General features: G+C 38.6%; 2 protein-coding genes across 3 annotated transcripts; both read left to right on the forward strand.

The window, feature by feature from the left end:
- Positions 1-1,323: 1,323 nt before the first annotated feature.
- cldc1 (C-type lectin domain containing 1) lies at positions 1,324-7,558 on the forward strand. The gene is made up of 6 exons (XM_068569996.1): positions 1,324-1,703; positions 2,893-3,003; positions 4,175-4,306; positions 4,426-4,577; positions 5,938-6,059; positions 6,430-7,558. Exons 1-6 carry the CDS (start codon positions 1,613-1,615, stop codon positions 6,590-6,592), a joined length of 771 nt encoding a protein of 256 aa, XP_068426097.1. The 5' UTR covers positions 1,324-1,612; the 3' UTR covers positions 6,593-7,558.
- Positions 7,559-8,079: 521 nt separating this feature from the next.
- cops7a (COP9 constitutive photomorphogenic homolog subunit 7A) lies at positions 8,080-18,527 on the forward strand. Of its 2 annotated transcripts, XM_068570825.1 has the most exons (9): positions 8,080-8,179; positions 11,874-11,996; positions 13,325-13,400; positions 14,171-14,259; positions 15,749-15,951; positions 16,043-16,148; positions 16,522-16,691; positions 16,943-16,995; positions 17,969-18,527. In XM_068570825.1, the coding sequence occupies exons 2-8, from the start codon at positions 11,874-11,876 to the stop codon at positions 16,950-16,952; spliced, it is 777 nt and encodes a 258-aa protein (XP_068426926.1). In that variant the 5' UTR covers positions 8,080-8,179; the 3' UTR covers positions 16,953-16,995; positions 17,969-18,527. The 2 variants fall into 2 exon arrangements, with proteins under 2 accessions (XP_068426926.1, XP_068426925.1); XM_068570824.1 differs by lacking the exon at positions 16,943-16,995.
- The last annotated feature ends 94 nt before the right edge of the window (positions 18,528-18,621 follow it).

The raw sequence follows: 18,621 nt of genomic DNA on the forward strand, positions 1-18,621 counted from the left end.
ATTCATATAGCAATATATGCGTTACTGTTTTTTTGGTTGATAATGGAACACGGGAAAGAAAGAATATTAAAAAAAAAAAAAAACTTCCAGGATGTAAGTAGGAGAAATGAAAAACGGGGGATACAGCAGCAAAGCTCCCTAAACTGAATTCCTTTCTTACTTTGCACTGGGGCCTGGCATAACTACCTTAAGCCACTGGTGGACATTGTTTAAGGCACTTACCGTTCTTTTTGATGAAGGTCATCATGCCTGTCGGCTCATAGAAGATCACAAACTTTGGCTTCCTCGCTCAGCTCTGCTATAGAGCAGGGGACGGAGGTACAGACTGGACAAATCTAGCAGACAGATCCCAGAGTTCATCACCAGAATGTGTCAACTTAGATGGTGCAATATCTTCTATTAATGACCTGCCATATTGGAGGGGATTAAAGAAACATTTCATGATGAAGCTCTGGCATGCATTTTCCATTACGTGAGAAAAGACAAATCTGTTTTTTAAGAATTGGCAAAGATGGAGTAACAAAAAGTATGACTCAGCATTTATCAGCGCTGTGTGTGTCCGTGTGTTTCTGTTTTGAGAGTTATTTGTATTCTCTTCGTTAGTAGAGCAGCTGCAACAATATCACCTCTATACCACACACACACACACACACACACACACACACACACACACACACACACACACACACACACACACACACATACCAGATGCCCACTCTGTTGCTTCAACAGACTGTCAAAAAAAAATTTTTTGTTGGTATATCTTTTTTCTTTTTTCCTTGGCACCTAATTCCTCCAGCCATTGTCAGCTATTCTTCTTCATGAGTTCTTGTTTTTTAAACCAGACTAATTAAAGCAGAGGAGGACTGTTTAGTGTTATTCATGTCCGTGTTTGTTTCAGTGACGACTGCACTGTGCTAAAATATGTGTGATTGCACCATCACCACACATTCTTGTGAATCTGTGGACTTTCTACTTGATTCAGAGTTCAGCCTTATTTTTGTTACAACACACACACACACACACACACACACACACACACACACACACACACATAGCTCCCAGCTACTTTTCCATCAAAACCTTGTCGCAGTTCCAATTTTTTTTTTAATGAATGTCTGGAGGTTGAAGGTACTCAATGTTTTTTTGACCATTGTGTGATTCACAATCACATAATGTGTAATCACACATCTGGCAGATCCAGAATCAGTTCTTCTCTCATTACAGAGCACGTGAGTGAGGAAACTTCTAGATTTCGCAACACAGGGCAAGTTGACAGTAAAACACCACAGCAACAAGAAACATACACCACACAGAGAGCCAACAGCGTGAAGAAAGCCTCCCCAACTTTGGATTGTCTGTTGTCTTCTCTTTTCCAGAAAGAGTGGATATTATTTAGTTGTAGGTACAGGACAGTTTAACTGAGCACATTTGTTATAGCATTGCAGCAGTGCTGCGGGCAGGGGGACGTGCCTCGATAAATCAACCACCAGCGACAAATTTAATTTCAAGGAGAAATATTGCTGCTTTGGAGAGGAGATACCAAAGCCTTTAGGGACCAGAGGAGGAGCAGTACAAAGAGAGACAGAGTGTTAACAACAGCATCAAAGCCATGGAGGAGAGAGAAAACTACAGGAACCTGCAGGAGTTCACAGAGGAGCCGACCCCTGGAGGGAACAGGCTCATTATCCAACATAACAACGGTATTGTGTGTTCATGTGAAAACAATATTAAGAGATTTCATGTGTGTAAAAGCCATTGGTGAAATGTCATGCACACATAAGTACCAATACATTCTTAAATACTTGTACTTTACTTAAATTCTTTGTAGTGTAAAGTCTGTCACTTGGCTACATTTCATAGGGAAATGGTATACTTATTGTACTCAATAACAGTGGTGACAGAACTATTTAGAATATTTACTAAAGTAAAAATAGCAATACCTGTGTATATATGTAAAATACCAAATTTAAATTAAAAGTCTTTCATTCAATTGATACATCAGGAAATGTATCAGCTAAATGTTCTGAAAGTATAAAAGTACTTTTATACAAAGTATAAAAGTACTTTTATAAAAGTTCTCACTAAGCAGGCACTATGGGCTTTATCGCTGATACAATATCATATATTAAACTACTGAATTGGGATTACTAATCCATGAGTATGTGAGCAGCATTTTAATAGGTAGTTGTCCTAACTCTGTTGTGTTAATCTACTGTATTTAATCTGGTACATTCACTTAACTATATTTTACTTTACTTTAGTATTTCTATTTTAACTTTAACTTTATACTTTAACTCCACCACAGTTAAGTGTGGAATATTGGAAATTCTACTTCACTACATTTATCTGACATTTTTAGCAACTAATTACTTTACAGATTATGGTTATACAAACAAAACATGTTTTCATTAATATGCTGCATTGTTGTAAAACAAAACAAGATCAACCTGAACAATAGCATACATGACAATAAGATGCTGAGTACTTTTTCAGTTCATGGTTAAAGCGCATTTTGCTGATTATATTTCTGTACTTGGTAAGATTTTGAATGCAGGACTTTGACTTGTAATTAAAGTATTTTAAGAGTGGCATTGCTACTTTTACTTAGTAAAAGATCTGAATATTTTGCTACTGCTGAATCTGTCAATGCGGATGTATTTTTGTGTTTGTGTGCATTTGTAGCAGCAAAAGATAAATAAACAGAGTACCCACTTGACCTAACTTTAAGCAGATGTATGTATTATCTTTTGGGAATCGTACGGCCCATTAAACTAAATTCTAGTGAAACGCTTCTGCTCTACAATCTTTTTACTCAAAGGCTGAACTCTGGGCATCACCACATGATTAAAAATGGTAAATTGACAGCTTCCGTGTTTCGTGTCTAATCAGGCTCCCAGGGACTGAAGCGGAGAATTGAATGTTTGAGGAGTCGGCCTGCTCTCCTGATGCTTATTGGCTTTTTGGCCTCCATCTGTGCCAACATCATACTCACTGTGCTCTGTAAGTATAAACAACATGCCCTCCAGTCTGAGTATGTATATCTGCCTGTCTGTCTCTCTCTCAATGATTATTTTCTCTTTGTATCAGCTCAGTGCACTTTTGGACACCTATAATTGGCAATAACAAAGATAAAGCGCTCCTCTCAGTCCGGTGAGGGTCATATAATAGAAAAGACACAAAAGTCCATAATTGTGAAATATTTCTCCTGCAGGGCCAGCAGGCTCTGGCAGCTCAGCCTGATAATGTGCTTGTGAGGACACACTCATTTAAAACAAACACCACTGGGGATGTATGCGCTTGATCTATTACCACCACACACACATACACACACACACACACACACACACACACACACACACACACACACACACACACACACACACACACACACACACACACACACATACACACACACACACACACACACATCACACACACTTATTCAGACACACAGAAACTATTGAATACAATTTTAGTATCTGAAAATGATGACTTGCAACAAGAGAAGATAAAAAAAAATAACATCTAATACTTTCTATTACAATATATATTGTCAGAAAAATGATTTAATTCTACCTTATGAGTATGGCATAGAAGCACACATCATGTTTCATGACAAATGAGCCAATATCCCTTGCAGTTAAATATTACATTTAAGTTACTCTCCTTTGAAAACATCAGATGAATCTGTCTTTTAGTAGGCAAAGGGAAAGTGGCAGCATAAACAGAGGAAATACAAATGTGGAAAAATATCTGGCAATGAAACCAGAGAAAGTTCATATTGAAATGATTGTAGATGATTTCAGCCGCAAGGGAGCTCATATAAACTCAATTATCTCCAGAAAGAGCAACAGTAAAATCAGATATTCACAGACTGTATAGAGGGGATTCATGTTTGTAGAGGGAGAAGTCAGTGATTGGTGAAAACAAAACAGTTTGAGAAATGCATATGTTTTTTTGTCTGTCTATCTATCTATCTATCTATCTATCTATCTATCTATCTATCTATCTATCTATCTATCTATCTATCTATCTATCTATCTATCTATCTATCTATCTATCTATCTATCTATCTATCTATCTATCTATCCATCCATCCATCCATCCATCCATCCATCCATCCATCTATCTATCTAACATCCAACGATCTATCATCTTTCTTCCTTATCAGTGATTGGCCGGCCGGTGCCAGGTGCCCCCCTGGACTCCTCATCTCTGGGTTTAAAACTGAACTCGGCACAGAGACGTTACATCCAGCTGTGTGAGGACTACGCCACTCTGGGACGGAGCTGTTCAAAGACAGGTGGCGGGATGTAGATCAAACATGCAGACAATCTTAATTTCCAGCTGTCCTTGATTTATTGTTAACACTCATATTTAAAATATATATATATATTTTGGCCTTTTTTATCTCATCTCTAGTTAAGCCGTGCAGGGAGTGTCCAGAAGGCTGGCTTCATGTCGGGGATCAGTGTTACCAATTCAGCGATAACAAGCTGGACTGGCGAAAGAGCAGAGATAGCTGTGCAGCTATGGGCAGCCATCTTACCATACTGCACACCATGGAACAGCATGTGAGTGTGTGTGTGTGTGTGTGTGTGTGTGTGTGTGTGTGTGTGTGTGTGTGTGTGTGTGTGTGTGTGTGTGTGTGTGTGTGTGTGTGACTGTGGCTGCGTCTGCATGTGTGCAGGTGTGCACTGAGCACTTCGCACTATATCAGCAAACTTATAGACAAAAACGAACATCTGCTGACCGGCACAGGTGTTTCTCGTTCCCCTTAATTGGGTCAGTTACTGTGTTGTTTACTGTATGCTGTCTGTGGGAGCGTGCTTGTGCGCGTGTGTGTAAATGTGTGTTTGTGTGTGTAAGGACAGGAAACCCAAAGACATCTTTGCAAGGCAAGGTCACATAGTCTTTACTTTTGCAAAGGCATAGTTTAAGCCAGTAAGTTAGATTTAAGTTACAAACTGAATATGCCTTTTTCACAGCAGACATTTTGACAAGAGCTTTGTTATATTCAAGTATCTCATTAAGCCATGACAGTGTGACAGTGAACCAGCATGCACCGTACCAGGATCCTGAAGCTGAAAAGCCTTCATTTTATCATTTACACTTGTGCTTTTCCTACTGTGACAAGCAAACAATGAAGTACATAATCAAACACAAAAGTCTCAGCTCACAAATGGTCCATCCACAATGGTGATTTCCACTTTATTTGTCTGATTAAATCAAAGATTGTATAAAATGATTAAACCTCTACTAAGGAATATGTGTGTGCTTATGACACCAGAGTGACTCCCCTTTTTGCTTTGCAACACCTTATTTTGGGATGGGGCAAAGTACACCTTTATCAACCCTTGTATACACTGAGTTCATTGACCAAATGCAAATGCAAATGTTTACAGCAAACCTGTTGACCTTTTATCTTAGGAAAAGAACCATTGTTGATAAGAAAATTGATGATTAGCTGCTTTAGTTTCAGGGTCCTGGTATTAGCTCACTGTTACACTGTCATCATCTCTTACTAGGACACATTATTTATGTTATAAGTAGCCCTTTTCTTACTATGACTAGTCAAATGTCAGCCGTGGAAGAGGTCGAGTATGTAAATATGCCTTCATTGTAGATGTTTAAACAATGACACACTGGTTCTTTAAAGAGTTAGAGATGTGTGTTTAGGTCACTGGAAGTAAAGATCTTCCAAATACAATAATATATAATAAGAAAGTGAGTGTTTGAATTTGTGTTTTAGCACTATTGGGAAATTAAGACATTTTGTTTGGTCTTCCCTTCCAAGTATAGGACTGTCAAAGTGTTAAGACATACTCTTACAGTTAAGATAATACAAAAGGGGTACAGGTTAAGGATTTAGGGTTTGGAACTAACAAAGGCATTATGTCAATGATGTGTGTGTTTGTGTTTGTTTAATTTCAGGACGCTCTGGCTGAAGAAGCCAAGAGAATTGGCGGACTTGATTACCACTTCTGGATTGGCCTGTCTGACATAGAGAAGGAAGGAGACTGGAAATGGGTCGACAACACCACTTTGCAACACAAGTACAATCTGATTTCAAATTTAATGCAGTACATTATTTATTTGTTTATGTTTTCTTTTAAAATTGCTGAATTCAATTATAATGTTCGATGACATTGCGTAAACTGTTCAGAAATAACCTAAACCATCCAAAGCAACATAATCTGCTTGTTTTACCTGACCGATAGATACAATATACAGAAATACACGCATCATGTCCTTTCTTGTATTAAAACCTCAGACAAGAGAGTTCAAAAATCTCATGAATGAATCACAGGGTTGGGTTGGGTGGGTGGCTTGAGTTTGTTTTTCACATTTGTCAGAAATGTCCACAGTTGTTATTTCCAGCTTACCCTATCAATCCATGTGTCCTCCTCTCGCCTTCTGTCACAGATACTGGGATCAGTGGAGCTCAGAGCCAAATAACCATCAGTCAGGAGGGAAACATGGAGAGGACTGTGCCACCTTAGACAGCCATGCAAAGACTTGGTTTGATGTTCCTTGTGAAAACATTTATAAAAGGATCTGCCAGATGGATGCCATTCAGCTCAACTGAATCCAAATACTACTGAAAATACTGCAGAACTGGGAACTACACCGGGTTGTGAAAGAAAAAAAAGTAATAGTTACAAGATTACAGAAAACATAACTCAGACCAAAAGGTCGTTCTTGTGACGTACAACATATGTGCACAGGATATTTCTTTTGTTTTTTTGTTTTTTACTGAAGATATAGTTGCTGAAAATATATTGAATTGAGATCAAACATGTTGGGGGGAATTTAAGGATAATATATAATTTAGTGTATTGAAAGTGTATTGCACACACTTTCGATTGAGAAGGATGCCAATATATATTTTTGAAACATAACATTTGACAATGATATCAACTAGCGCAACATTTTTGGAGTGTGACAAAAATAAAGAATGTGCCTATTATTAAATACAGCTTTGAATGTCAGGTCATCCAGGTCAACATTATAAAACATTCTTCATGTTGCTAAGCTGGATGCCACTAATACTGTCATTGTGTCCTAGAATTTGGGATTCTGCTGCAATCTTTGGAAAACATTTGTGGAAATTCTCAACTCAAAACTGAGCTGCAAATTATTTCAGAAATATCATTTAATATTTAGTTTTAAGGTTGTTTACTATTTAAAAGTTCATAACAAGAGAGTGAAAGCATTTTAGATTGCCGCTTAACGGCTCTTAACATGGTGAGGTATTAAGCCAGTGGATCATAATAAACAGTCTTAACTGCACTAAACCACAGCAAACATGTTAATTTTTGTTTCTTGGTCATACTGACTGAAAATGAGCTTCTCACAGCTCATTAAAATCGCTGTAATTTCTCACTAAAACTTAAAACATTGATTGTTATAATATATAACTCAGATATATCCCACATTAGATAACACTGGACACACATTAAAAAAGCAAGGAGAAGCTTGGTTAACAACTATATTTGCTAAATTTACCTTGTTTGTCGCTATGTTAATGCTTAAATGCTTTCCTATGTTGGACTTTTGGAATTAAATGTATGTCAATCAAATTGTCTATTTTTTAATAATCTGTGACATTCACATTTCCACACATCTCCCAAACAGGATAACCAGTTTAAGTCTTGTCATTGATGTACTGTACCCTCCTACTGTATTGAAAAAAGGCTCACAACCACAGAATGTATGATCACAACTTATTAAGCTTGTGACAACTTAAAAATGAAGTCTACTTGTCTCGACCTTTTGTCACATGACGGGTTCTGAGTGTAGACATGAGTTGTGAGAGCGAGGATTTGAAAGTATTTCACTTCATACACAAGAGACAATACAGAAGACAAATGCCCTGTCATAAATCGTTTTTTGAAACCCTCAGATTTATCTCCGTACACCTAACCTCCAGTTTGTTTACCACCGCTGAGAACATATTGGTCTCGACTGGTTCCCAGTGTGAATCGGTTCACCACTAGGTGTCGCTATTCTCTCGGGTCCGCTCATACAGTCGCTGATTAACAGCAGCACTTGTCCCGCCTACTTCACTTTATCTGTCCAATCAACGCTTACGTTGCTTTGTTGTCGTACGTGTCCTAACAGCGGAACTGAACACTCGAGAGAGAGGCAATCTGCTAGAAACCAACACAACAAGGTACATTTGGACACACATTTAACACTTTGCGGGAGCACTTATTTGCGTGTTTTACTTTCAAGTTACTTCTGCAGTACTGTGGTGTGATTTAAACGACTAGTAAGGCTAAAAGTAAGCTGAGGCCTAACGTCAGCGGATACGCGAAGCCTTCGAATGGTTAGCCGTTAGCAACAAGCTAGCGTGACACATCGAGTCCAAATATTAGCTGACATACATTTGAATGAGAATTAATGCCATATAAACTAACTCTTACCTTGAAACGATGCAAACGTTTTGTAAATTTAACGCTTCGTCTGTCATTTGCGTGAATAACTTTTGACGCGGTGGTTCGTTAGCTTTACCAGTAACCGGCATTAAACGACCGTCAAAACAAGGAGTGAATTAACTTTAAACACCACTTTAGGTTTCGTTTTAAATGTAAAATGTCGTTTTAGATGCTCTCGTGAAAGTATAATACTGTCTGAGACTTCAGAAATATTAATGTCATCACAGTCACACTTGCTTCGATGCAGTATTTGTAAACACGTGTTCACGTACGTGTATTTGTTGTTTTTGTGAATGTTTAACTCTAACTTTGATCGAATTTACTTTACCACATTAACGGTCACATTCATTGTTTAGAAAAGAAATAATGTCTTCATATCCATTAAGTTATAAGTGGATTAATTGAACAGTTGATTAACAAACACTGACAAATATTCCCTGATTATCTGAGGGATTGCATCTTTTCTTGGATACACTGAATTTTAAATACTATTAATTTGAGTTTTGTTGATTGGATTAAGCTAAACAACCAACTTGAAGACATCACCTTGACCTCTGGAGAATTGTGACATTGTTTTATACTTTTCTAGCAAATATTTTATTTTAGGCTTTTATTATATTATACCTCAGCGCTGTCAACAACTGTGGCAAAAGGTGTACTGTTTTCAGGTTGTCCCTCTGTCTACCTTCTCAGTCCCATTCTCGTGAACACTGTCTTAGAAACACCTGGAGGAATTTTCTGTAACACTTTATAATAATTGCACGTTGGGAAGCATTAGTTAAGAGTATAATGCTTTATAACGTGCAATTATTATATAGTGTTACTGTTATCCATCCACTGCTTGATGTGTTGGGAAAGTTCTCAGAGCAACTTTGACTAGAAAGGGACTGAAACTTTAATTGTGGTTGACCCTGTTGCTAGGTATGACACATTATTTTAAAGAGAAAAAAAAAAACTTTAATTGCACTCTTTGTGATAATGGTTATATAATGAACAGCAAGACAATTAGTATAAGCATAGTTCAATTTATATTTAGACATGGTGTTATTATAAATACCATTTTATGTAATGAAAAACCTGTTGATCAAAGTCTAAACCACAGGCTTTTTTTAATAATAGCCAATACAATATTTGAAAACACAAGATAATTGTGCAGTAGCCTTTTCACATACTGATATTTTTATGTATTTGTTTACATTTATATACCACGCTGGTAATTTCAGTACCTAATCTATTTGACATTAACGGGCGAAAATGAGAGCAAGTGTTTGCCATTCTATTTAAGTAGTAGCATTGGTCGGCATGTAAATCTATGAACCAGCATACACTGAGGAATTTTTCCAGTTGCCAGAGCTTTAAGTGTATTGATTTCTGGTGTTATTGCGAAATGTGAACGTATCGTTAATGAAACTTCATCCCAGGATGACAATCTTTCTTTAAATCATTTTATTTTCAGATTATACAGGTTACACATTAACTCATATCAACCAACTATACATACAATCAAACTAGGACAAAAAACATACAAGAAAACTCAGACAAAAATCACGGCACAATGTAATATGTAGTCATTCAGTGTTTGGTGACTATTTCTTCTTTTTTTTGTTTTGCCACCATTTCTCCTCTGCTTAAGAAACTCTTCGGCTCTCAGAAGTCCTCCTTCCAGTTTTTCACCTCATGAGCTCAGTTGAGCACTAAGACGCTTTGTGAATATCTTTATCTCATTAGCAAAACAGCACAGATCTGTCAATTTATCTTTTGAAACAGTTCAGTTCATTTCACCAAGTTGCACTTCATTAAAAGTGTTTTTTAGTTATTTTTAGAGCCATTTAAGGTCCACTTTAGTTGAAGAGGATAGGGTTGCAACGAACTATTATTTGCACTTGATCATTTTTGGCAACAAAAATTATAGCAAAACAAATTCTGAACATTTTGAATGGTGTTTGTGGTGCATGTTGTACCATACAAAGAGAACAGCCGGTGTTTTATTGTACAATTTTTATTTTTGTTGGCATGATTTGCAATTTTACATTGATGACAATAACAGGCCAAATTAATTGAGAAGAGTGAAGTCATTATCTAAAGTCTTTACTACAAAGCAAAACAATTTATCACAATGAGTTATTATGTGTCCCTTTTGTGCCTTCGGATCTTTGGAATTATGACACTAATATATAGTTCCTTAGTTAATGTAGTAATGTTGGCTGCAACACAACTTCTCATCTGTTCAGCTTCCTTGAGTATATGCTCTTTAGATGTGCATCTAAATGCATCAGATTTAGGATGATACAATATATTTATTCGCATCCTTTGCACTGACTATGATAAATAAAACAGCTCAGAGGTTGGTATAACTCAGCAGTTGGTATCCAGACTCTCTGTTGCATTTTTTTTAAGGAATAGCCTTAGGTAATAAAAACTGTCTGATGACGTTGCAATAATTGTATCATGCATATGTAAAACTAATCTTCTTCTGTGTCCCAAGATGTGTCTGCTGGGATTAAGATATCTTAAAATATCCTATCAAAGTCAACAGGACAGCTTCTTAGATTGTGATATTTGTCAGTTAAGGCACTTCTGTATTGGAAGGAACGCACAAATAGATTCAGACATCTTGCCCATGCTATTTCTTTTTAAAATGCCAGTCATCTACACTGTAAAACTTGTGGATTACAAAGGTAGAGCCAGGCCAAAGTACAGCATCAGGAAATGGTTCTGTTTTTATTTTTCTTTTTTTTTCTGGGTTCACTTTCTAGGCCACATCCACACTAATATATATTTCAATACTGGAGTTTTAAAACAAAAACAATCTACATCTGCACGGGTGTTGCAGCATCGTGATTTTCGTCCGAACTAGCACACCTGAAAACAACTATCGCATGATTATTCACATAAACCGGTTGTGTTGGTGCAAGTGTAGTGTGAATGTTGCCTAAATATCTGCTCGAGACACAGACAGATTCCTTTTAGGTCATTATTCTGGTGTTGTTTGAAGTGTATCGGCATTGTGTATGCAAGAAATTGGTTTTGATGAATAAAGATGGTCTGTTTTTTGCATTCATTATCCTTGTTGCCTGCATTGGTGCTCCCCTGTGCAGCTACTCCACTGTCTGAGTAGCTCTTCAGGTTATTTGAGGGTTAAGTGTGCTTTGGTCAAGAGTACTTGGCTGCTGTGCATGACAAAGATACCTACGTCCTGTGGAGTCCTAGTGTTCATTGATAGAGCTTTGCAATAGTGTTTATGGCAGATTGTGATATGCTGTCCCTCGGTGCCATTTTTCAGATGGCAGAGCCAAGGCGGTAACAGAAATGTAATTTCCTTGATTTTTATCTGGACATTCTTCACAGCGCTGCTGCTCTGATGTGTCTCTCTGTAGTACTTTAGTCTAACCTGCTAACCTCTTTGTCTCCTATGTCCCCTGGCACCAGATGGAGGTGGAGCAGCTCCTGTCTCTGTCAGGCCCAGCTCTGGTCCAGGCTATCAGCTCTCTGCTGGAGACCCCGGGCCTCTACGTCTTCTCTGACATCCTGGAGCTTCCTAATGTCAGAGAGGTAAACGCACAATCGCACTTCATCTTCCTCACCCTTTGTGTCTTTAGGGACCTTTTCAGACCTGGCAGGAAAATAAGCCATCTTAATCACAACTAGACAGTTGATCTCACAAGTGTTAATTTAGCCAGGACACATTGAGAATCTGATCAACCAAATCACATTCAGACAGGTTATGCATGTGACCACATTGTTAGTGCAGCATCAATACAAGACTAAGTATTAACCACATTAGAGCACATTTATCACCTATGCATGTGGACGTGTGTATACATTTGTGCGTCAATGATCAAAATCATGACCGCCCTCCCAATCAACACATCTATAAATGGAGTTCCCGAATGTGACTATCAGTTCTAAAAAGTACGTCACCAACATATTACGTATGTTGTATGAGACATTTGCATGAAAATACACAGTTAACACCCTATTTTGGGAGTGAATTGCTGCTGCTAAAGGTAGAGTGAGATTGTGCTGCGCCATTGCTCCTTTCTTCAAGAAAGGGCTGAAAAAGGATGGAAAAAAAGCGGGACCTGAGGGGATATTTCCAAAGGATTGAACAGTTAAATTGCATTTTTTTGTGTTTCTTTTCCAAAGGACTGTACCAAGATTTTGTGCTGGTGAAAGGGAAGACAAAGCAGCATTGCTGTAGAATGTATACGGCAACATAACTTCAACACAAAGCTTGACCTCTAGGTTTTCCTCAGTGGTTTCTGGCTTCAATATGTGTTTAGCTATGTGTTTCGTCAGAGGATTTTTAAAGTAAAAAAAATCCCCCACATTTATTTTTATCTCATTCTATTACTAATCTGTAGTCGAGCTGATACCATTGACTATTTATAATATATCTTCATATACAGTGTTCCTCTTGGTGCATGATGTATTTCCAAAAGTTGTTTTTTTTTTTTTAAATACAAAATTGCAGTTAAATGTTGCACCCCTGGAGGTAATGTTTTGTCAATTTTGCAGATACCCCACTGGTGTTAACGGTAAATGATTTGGATTGTTTTTTTTAAAGAATAGTAGAAAAAATACATTATAGTCAAGAGTCTTGCCAGATAAAGGACAGGCATCAGCTGCTGGCTTCCAGTCAGCCAAAAGAAAACTCTATAAAAAATTATTCCTCTGTTCCCTGGAGACATCAGACCAAAAGACTCCCACTGGGTTAATAGCAGCATGGATGACCAAAACCCAATGTAGTCACCCAGTTGTGCCTTGTGCACCAATTTAAAATCCAAATTGCAGTTGCACAGTTTTTATGTAGGGTCTCATTACTTCTGTGTTCTGCCATTTAATTATTTCTTCTTCCTCATCTTCCTCCTCCACTACAGATGGAGAATGGCCCTCATGCACCGATGTACCAGCTCCTCAACCTCTTTGCCTATGGAACCTACTGCGACTACAAAGGTAATGCAGTGGCAGCACTGTGTAAATAAGTAATAGGGCGTCTCTGCAACTCTTTATTATTAGCTGTATTTTCTTTGTTGCGAAGCAGGTACCCTGACACATGCTCTAAACACCCTCACCTGAGACACTGCAGGCAGGTTATTACAGACACAATTACTGGTGTGCTTTTATCCGTTTAGGAAACTTTTCTTTAAGTGTTCTGATTGGCTGATGATTGTCTGTGTTGCAGTAGTGCTGGCACAAATGGCAGTAAACTAATCTTTTGTGACTTAATTTGCCATCTGTGTAATGCGTCGGGAAGCTTCAACAAGAAGTGGAATGTTAATTATGTCTAATTTTATGCTGAACATCAACCAATAGCCTGGAACATTTTTTTAGCCTACTTTATTGTTCCGTTCCCTTTTGGAGTCACGCCGACAGGAAGTACATTTACTTTCATAGAGCTGTGTAGTGAAGCCCTTAGAGGAGCTGTCAGAGCTGCTTTCTCGGAGGGTGTGAGTCCTGTCACCAGGGGAGCATAGCAGCAGGAGACATTGTCGCTGGGGACCGACTTCCTCCCGACTTCCTCCCGACTATGTTCTCAGGCTGCTTAAAGAGCCCCACACTTACCGCCGTGTCCCTGTATAACATTACACTTCAGAGTAATAAGTAGTGGCTCGATTATGTGTGACTGTTTGACCCTTATCAAGTGACACTTATACACTACTTTGGTACAATGTTCCTTATTCAGTCTCTTTTTTACTATTTCATGTTTTTGTGTGTTGCTGTAGAGAGAGCTGCATCCCTTCCAGAGTTGACCCCCGCTCAGAGAAATAAACTTCGCCATCTGTCCATCATCAGCCTGGCATCCAACCTCAAGGTACTGGTTCATTCTTTTCACTTTGCAGTTTTCACAGCAAAGTGCAGATTAGTTGCGTAATGTTGCGCTTGCCTCAAAACTAGAAAACATCTATAATTTCTACAGCCACCTTATTGCTGGAGGCTTTGCAAAGCAAGATGTTATTGATATGTTAATAATTCTGCTTTCAAATATGGCCACATAATCCACATTTTTCCAAATGTTTGCTGTGAATTTACAAAGACATATCATGAAAACCTGACTTTTCAGTGTTCACATGCATATAACTGTGAAATACGAAAACCCAGTTTATCAGTTTTTATAGCAACTATTTGCGGTGTGAAGATACAGTGGAGTAATGTCCACCTGAGCAGTAAATCAACTATCGCTCCCTCTCTGTGTGTTATCAGGGATTGTCCTTTATTGTCATAGCTGAGCGGGTCTCGTGTTAGCGGGGCCCACAGACTATCTCGGGGCCGCCGCACTGCTCTCATACAGTTACAGCTGATGAGTTGTCGTGGAAAACATAGCATCCTTCAGATACTCGCCACATTGTGTTTATACCGTTTATGTGGCACCGCGCAAAAACTCTGGTGCGGCACAATTTCATGAGTTCTAAACAACAACAACAATTCATTATAAATTGCCCGGAGAAGATGATGGGGAGAGGGCAGAACAAAGTACCAGCAGCTTGTGAGAAGTGCTGCTGTGTAAGGAAAAAGTCAAGGCGTAAAAGAGTAAAATATAGAAGTGCTGGTGGCCCCCATTTCAAGCTCTGAAATATGTTTAATAAATACTATCTTTTTCAAGATTGTTCTTCCAAATATTTCTTTCACAATTATGTGTTTTTCTTGCATTTTATATCGTCTAAATTAAAATGGCAGAAACCAAAAGGCCTTTCGGTCTCAAGCTTGAGACTCAAAATTATTTAAACTGAATTTCTGTGCACGGTTTTTCCAAGTACTGCTCTTTCTAGAGAAGCTTGAGACCGAAAGGCCTTTTGGTTTCTGCGCATGTCATTTTAGACTTTTTACCCCTCCCTCCATGTGCATGATAAAGTATTTAATGTTCTTTTATTAAGGCATCTCTCACTTGCACCTGCCAACCATTCTGCTATCTCATCTCCTGCCCTTTTCTTTCTCTGCTCCTGATAAATAATTGATTCATTATCCTCACCAGCTCTGTGCCCTTTTTTTTTATAAACTTAATCTCACTTTCTACTACCATTGCTCTTTTCACTCCTGCCCCTGTTTTCACTCCTGAATATGTCACTGCTTTCCCCCGCATGTAGGAGTGAACTCTCTAATTGCTCAGTGAAGGATTGCTAAATTTAAAACTCTCCTTTCACCTTTCTCTGGCAGTGACATTTAGACAAATAGGCAATTTTACTTGTAACATTTGTTATCATTTCCCATGAAACTGTCAAAGGGGAATCAAATTATCTGTCTGTATACCTTAGTTAAAAAAGAAGATGATATGTAAAGTCTCTTCATGTCTTTTTTCCCCCCAGTGCCTGCCGTACTCGCTGCTTCTGCAGCAGCTCGAGCTGAAGAACGTGAGGGAGCTGGAGGACCTGCTGATAGACGCCGTGTACTGTGATATCATTCAGGGCAAACTGGACCAGAGGAACCAGCAGGTGGAGGTAGACTGCAGCGTGGGTCGTGACCTCGGCCCCAACGAGCTGCCAAACATAGTCAATACGCTGCAGGAGTGGTCAGTATCCCCTCCATGTGCCTGTGCACACACTTATTTATGTCTCAGTTATCGGCTTTCTAACTCCCTCCATGTCTTTCTCCTCTCTCAGGTGCACAGGTTGTGAGGCGGTGCTGTGTGGTATTGAAGAGCAGGTCTCGAGGGCAAACCAATACAGAGAGAGCCAGTTAAAGGTCAAAGTCCAAGTGGAAACAGAAGTTAGTTCTTCATCTCTTAAGCCTACAGTTCATTAAGTATTTTCCCCAAGAAAATCCAGTAAATGTGACTCTTTCCTCCTCAGCATCTTTGTATGCTTCCAGCCTCTTGTGGTCTTTTAGTTTTCTTACTGGCTGCATATTTTATTCTTTTTTTTCTACATTTTGTTTGAGGGTAAGTTCATAAACACATGATGCTGTATGAATTTATCCACAAACCTGACTAGTCTTATACAACCAGTGTTACTGTAATATGATTACATTCCCCAGTAATGAGTAATTTGTAAGAGATTACAATTTCCAAATCTGTAGTTATATTGCAGTTATTACTCACAATCACTTTTTAATTTTGAATCCATCTTCACTTACGCCTCAGGTCTCAAACCTACAGAAAACATTAAAGGCCAGCGCGGCCTCTCCATCGTCAGGCCCCGCCCCTGCTGGAGCTGCCTCCAATCAGGACGCAGATCAGCCTGCAGAGCCACGAGACCCCGCGTCCTCTCAGGAACCACGACAACCAGGCAAAAAAAGTTCAAAGGTGAAAGGGTGAGTACTGTGGTGCAACCTTTTGAATTGGTGTGGAAGTGCAAAGCAACACAAAATGCTTGACTGATGTTCTTGGATGTAATGGCCTTTTGAACAAAAAGAGTTTGCATAGAGATTGCCTCCATAAAGCATAGCCAAACATCCCAAGAATGGAACACATCAAATATGTTCGGCCATGTATAATAATTTACTGAAATTGTTTTATTCAGAATTGTTGGTGCGCTGGTAAATCATGTTTTGTTTTTTTCCAGCAAGAAATGATATTTATCCCTGCAAGTCACACAATTGAACAAAAAAGCTGCAGGTGGAGTTTTTTTTCCTTTACGTTTCTTTTATTGCTGCTGTTTTGTGAAACACTTTGTCACTGTGGTTTTTGAAAAGTGCTTTATAAATACAAATTTAGCTAGGTATAAACAAAGCCGTGCAAAGACTACTTCAAATGCTTAATTTAAGCCATTAGTCCAGTGTTCTTGTCGAGAGAGGAAGTTCATTTAACACAGAACCGCTATGTTTTTTATTTTTTCAATAAACATTAAAAAGCCAGCTGCCGTTGTAAGTGGTTTGTCTGTGTGTGTGAACGTGTGTCTGCATGAAGTAGCTTTATTATCACATCAGTGTTGTGCAGCAGTATTCTAACCCAGCTTTCAGGGACTCGCTTCCTGTTCTGCTTCCATCCGGCCCAATTACCGATGGCTAATTTCACATCTGTCCTGGATTGTAAAATGTCACTGGATATACAAATGCCCCACGTGCTCTCCTCCTGAAAGAACCGTTCCCCCCTCCGGTGATCAAAAGAGATGCTTTGCTCGTCTGCTGTTTATGTTGTTGCGGTGGAACAGAAAGCAGTGATTATATTCTGGCTGCCTGTCATATTTTGATGAAGCATAGAGCTCTATAATTTTCATCACTCAGCACTGCACTTCATTCAAATGAAGATCCACTTGAAATCCAAATTAATGATAGCTTAACCTCAATCCTCGAATTAAAAATGAGTTTTGACACCATTTCTTTATAAAGCTATTTAAAGGACTGATAGTGCAGCGCTTATTATTAGAAATAGGTTATTTACTAAATTTATTTTTAATTTGTGAAAATAGAAAATCCACTGAGATCAATTCCAATGCAAAACACTGACATTAGTTATCACAAAGATACTGTTGAATCCAGGTTGCATCATTAACATGCTGGTTTGGTAGAAAGTAGACGTGTAAATCATGACTATTTCGATAAATCCCCAGGTGCCTATGTACAGTTTCATTCTATTTTCCCCCCTTCAGGCTGCGTGGCAGTGGAAAGATCTGGTCCAAGTCCAACTGAAAACCAGAGACTGAGATGTGGAGACAAGGCACTGATGGACACTATCACTGATTAACGGACACATGGACATGATGGACAAACGGATGTTCATGCACACCCTTGTCACACAATATTCACAGTAAAACCAGGAAGCTTCATGGGAACTTTTCTTGTCACCAAATCTCACCTTGATGGATCAGAAACACACCGGCTGATGGAAAATGACAGGTGTGACATCCACTCTTGTAGTTGTTGATAGCGGACTGCCAGTGTATACAAACACACACAAACACACACGTCACTTGTTATACAGAACATGAAGACAGAACCGTCTGCAGCAGGAGTCAGTTGCCTTTGATCAGAAGCAGGATCAGTGTATTGATGTGTATGTGTGTATCATTGTTGATTTAAAAACTTTTGTTCTTTTGGTTTAGATTGATTCTATTTTGCTTTGTATTTTTTTCTCTCTGCTGAGTTGAGACATGTATAAAATCAGAATATAAATTGCCGAGAAATAAAACGAAGCCCTGTACTTACTTACCCTGACTCTCTCATTAATGTCACTGTCAACTTCTTTTATTAAATGCACTTCAAAGTGCATCTCTGGAGGGTGCACAGCTAAATGTTAACTCGC

The sequence above is a fragment of the Clinocottus analis genome, unplaced genomic scaffold, assembly GCF_023055335.1.
Source record: "Clinocottus analis isolate CAN_PGR_092001 unplaced genomic scaffold, fCliAna1.0.p SCAF_9, whole genome shotgun sequence".
NCBI lineage: Eukaryota > Metazoa > Chordata > Actinopteri > Perciformes > Cottidae > Clinocottus > Clinocottus analis.

What these genes read in the sequence shown, in the direction of transcription:
- cldc1 (XM_068569996.1), top strand. Translation starts at nt 1,613, where the DNA reads ATGGAGGAGAGAGAAAACTACAGGAACCTGCAGGAGTTCACAGAGGAG. An exon ending in ACGGAGCTGTTCAAAGACAG is followed by an intron (nt 4,307 to 4,425) that starts GTGGCGGGATGT and finishes TCTCATCTCTAG; the next exon opens with TTAAGCCGTGCAGGGAGTGT. An exon ending in AACACCACTTTGCAACACAA is followed by an intron (nt 6,060 to 6,429) that starts GTACAATCTGAT and finishes CTTCTGTCACAG; the next exon opens with ATACTGGGATCAGTGGAGCT.
- cops7a (XM_068570824.1), top strand. Translation starts at nt 11,874, where the DNA reads ATGGAGGTGGAGCAGCTCCTGTCTCTGTCAGGCCCAGCTCTGGTCCAG. An exon ending in AACCTACTGCGACTACAAAG is followed by an intron (nt 13,401 to 14,170) that starts GTAATGCAGTGG and finishes GTGTTGCTGTAG; the next exon opens with AGAGAGCTGCATCCCTTCCA. An exon ending in GCCTGGCATCCAACCTCAAG is followed by an intron (nt 14,260 to 15,748) that starts GTACTGGTTCAT and finishes TTTTCCCCCCAG; the next exon opens with TGCCTGCCGTACTCGCTGCT.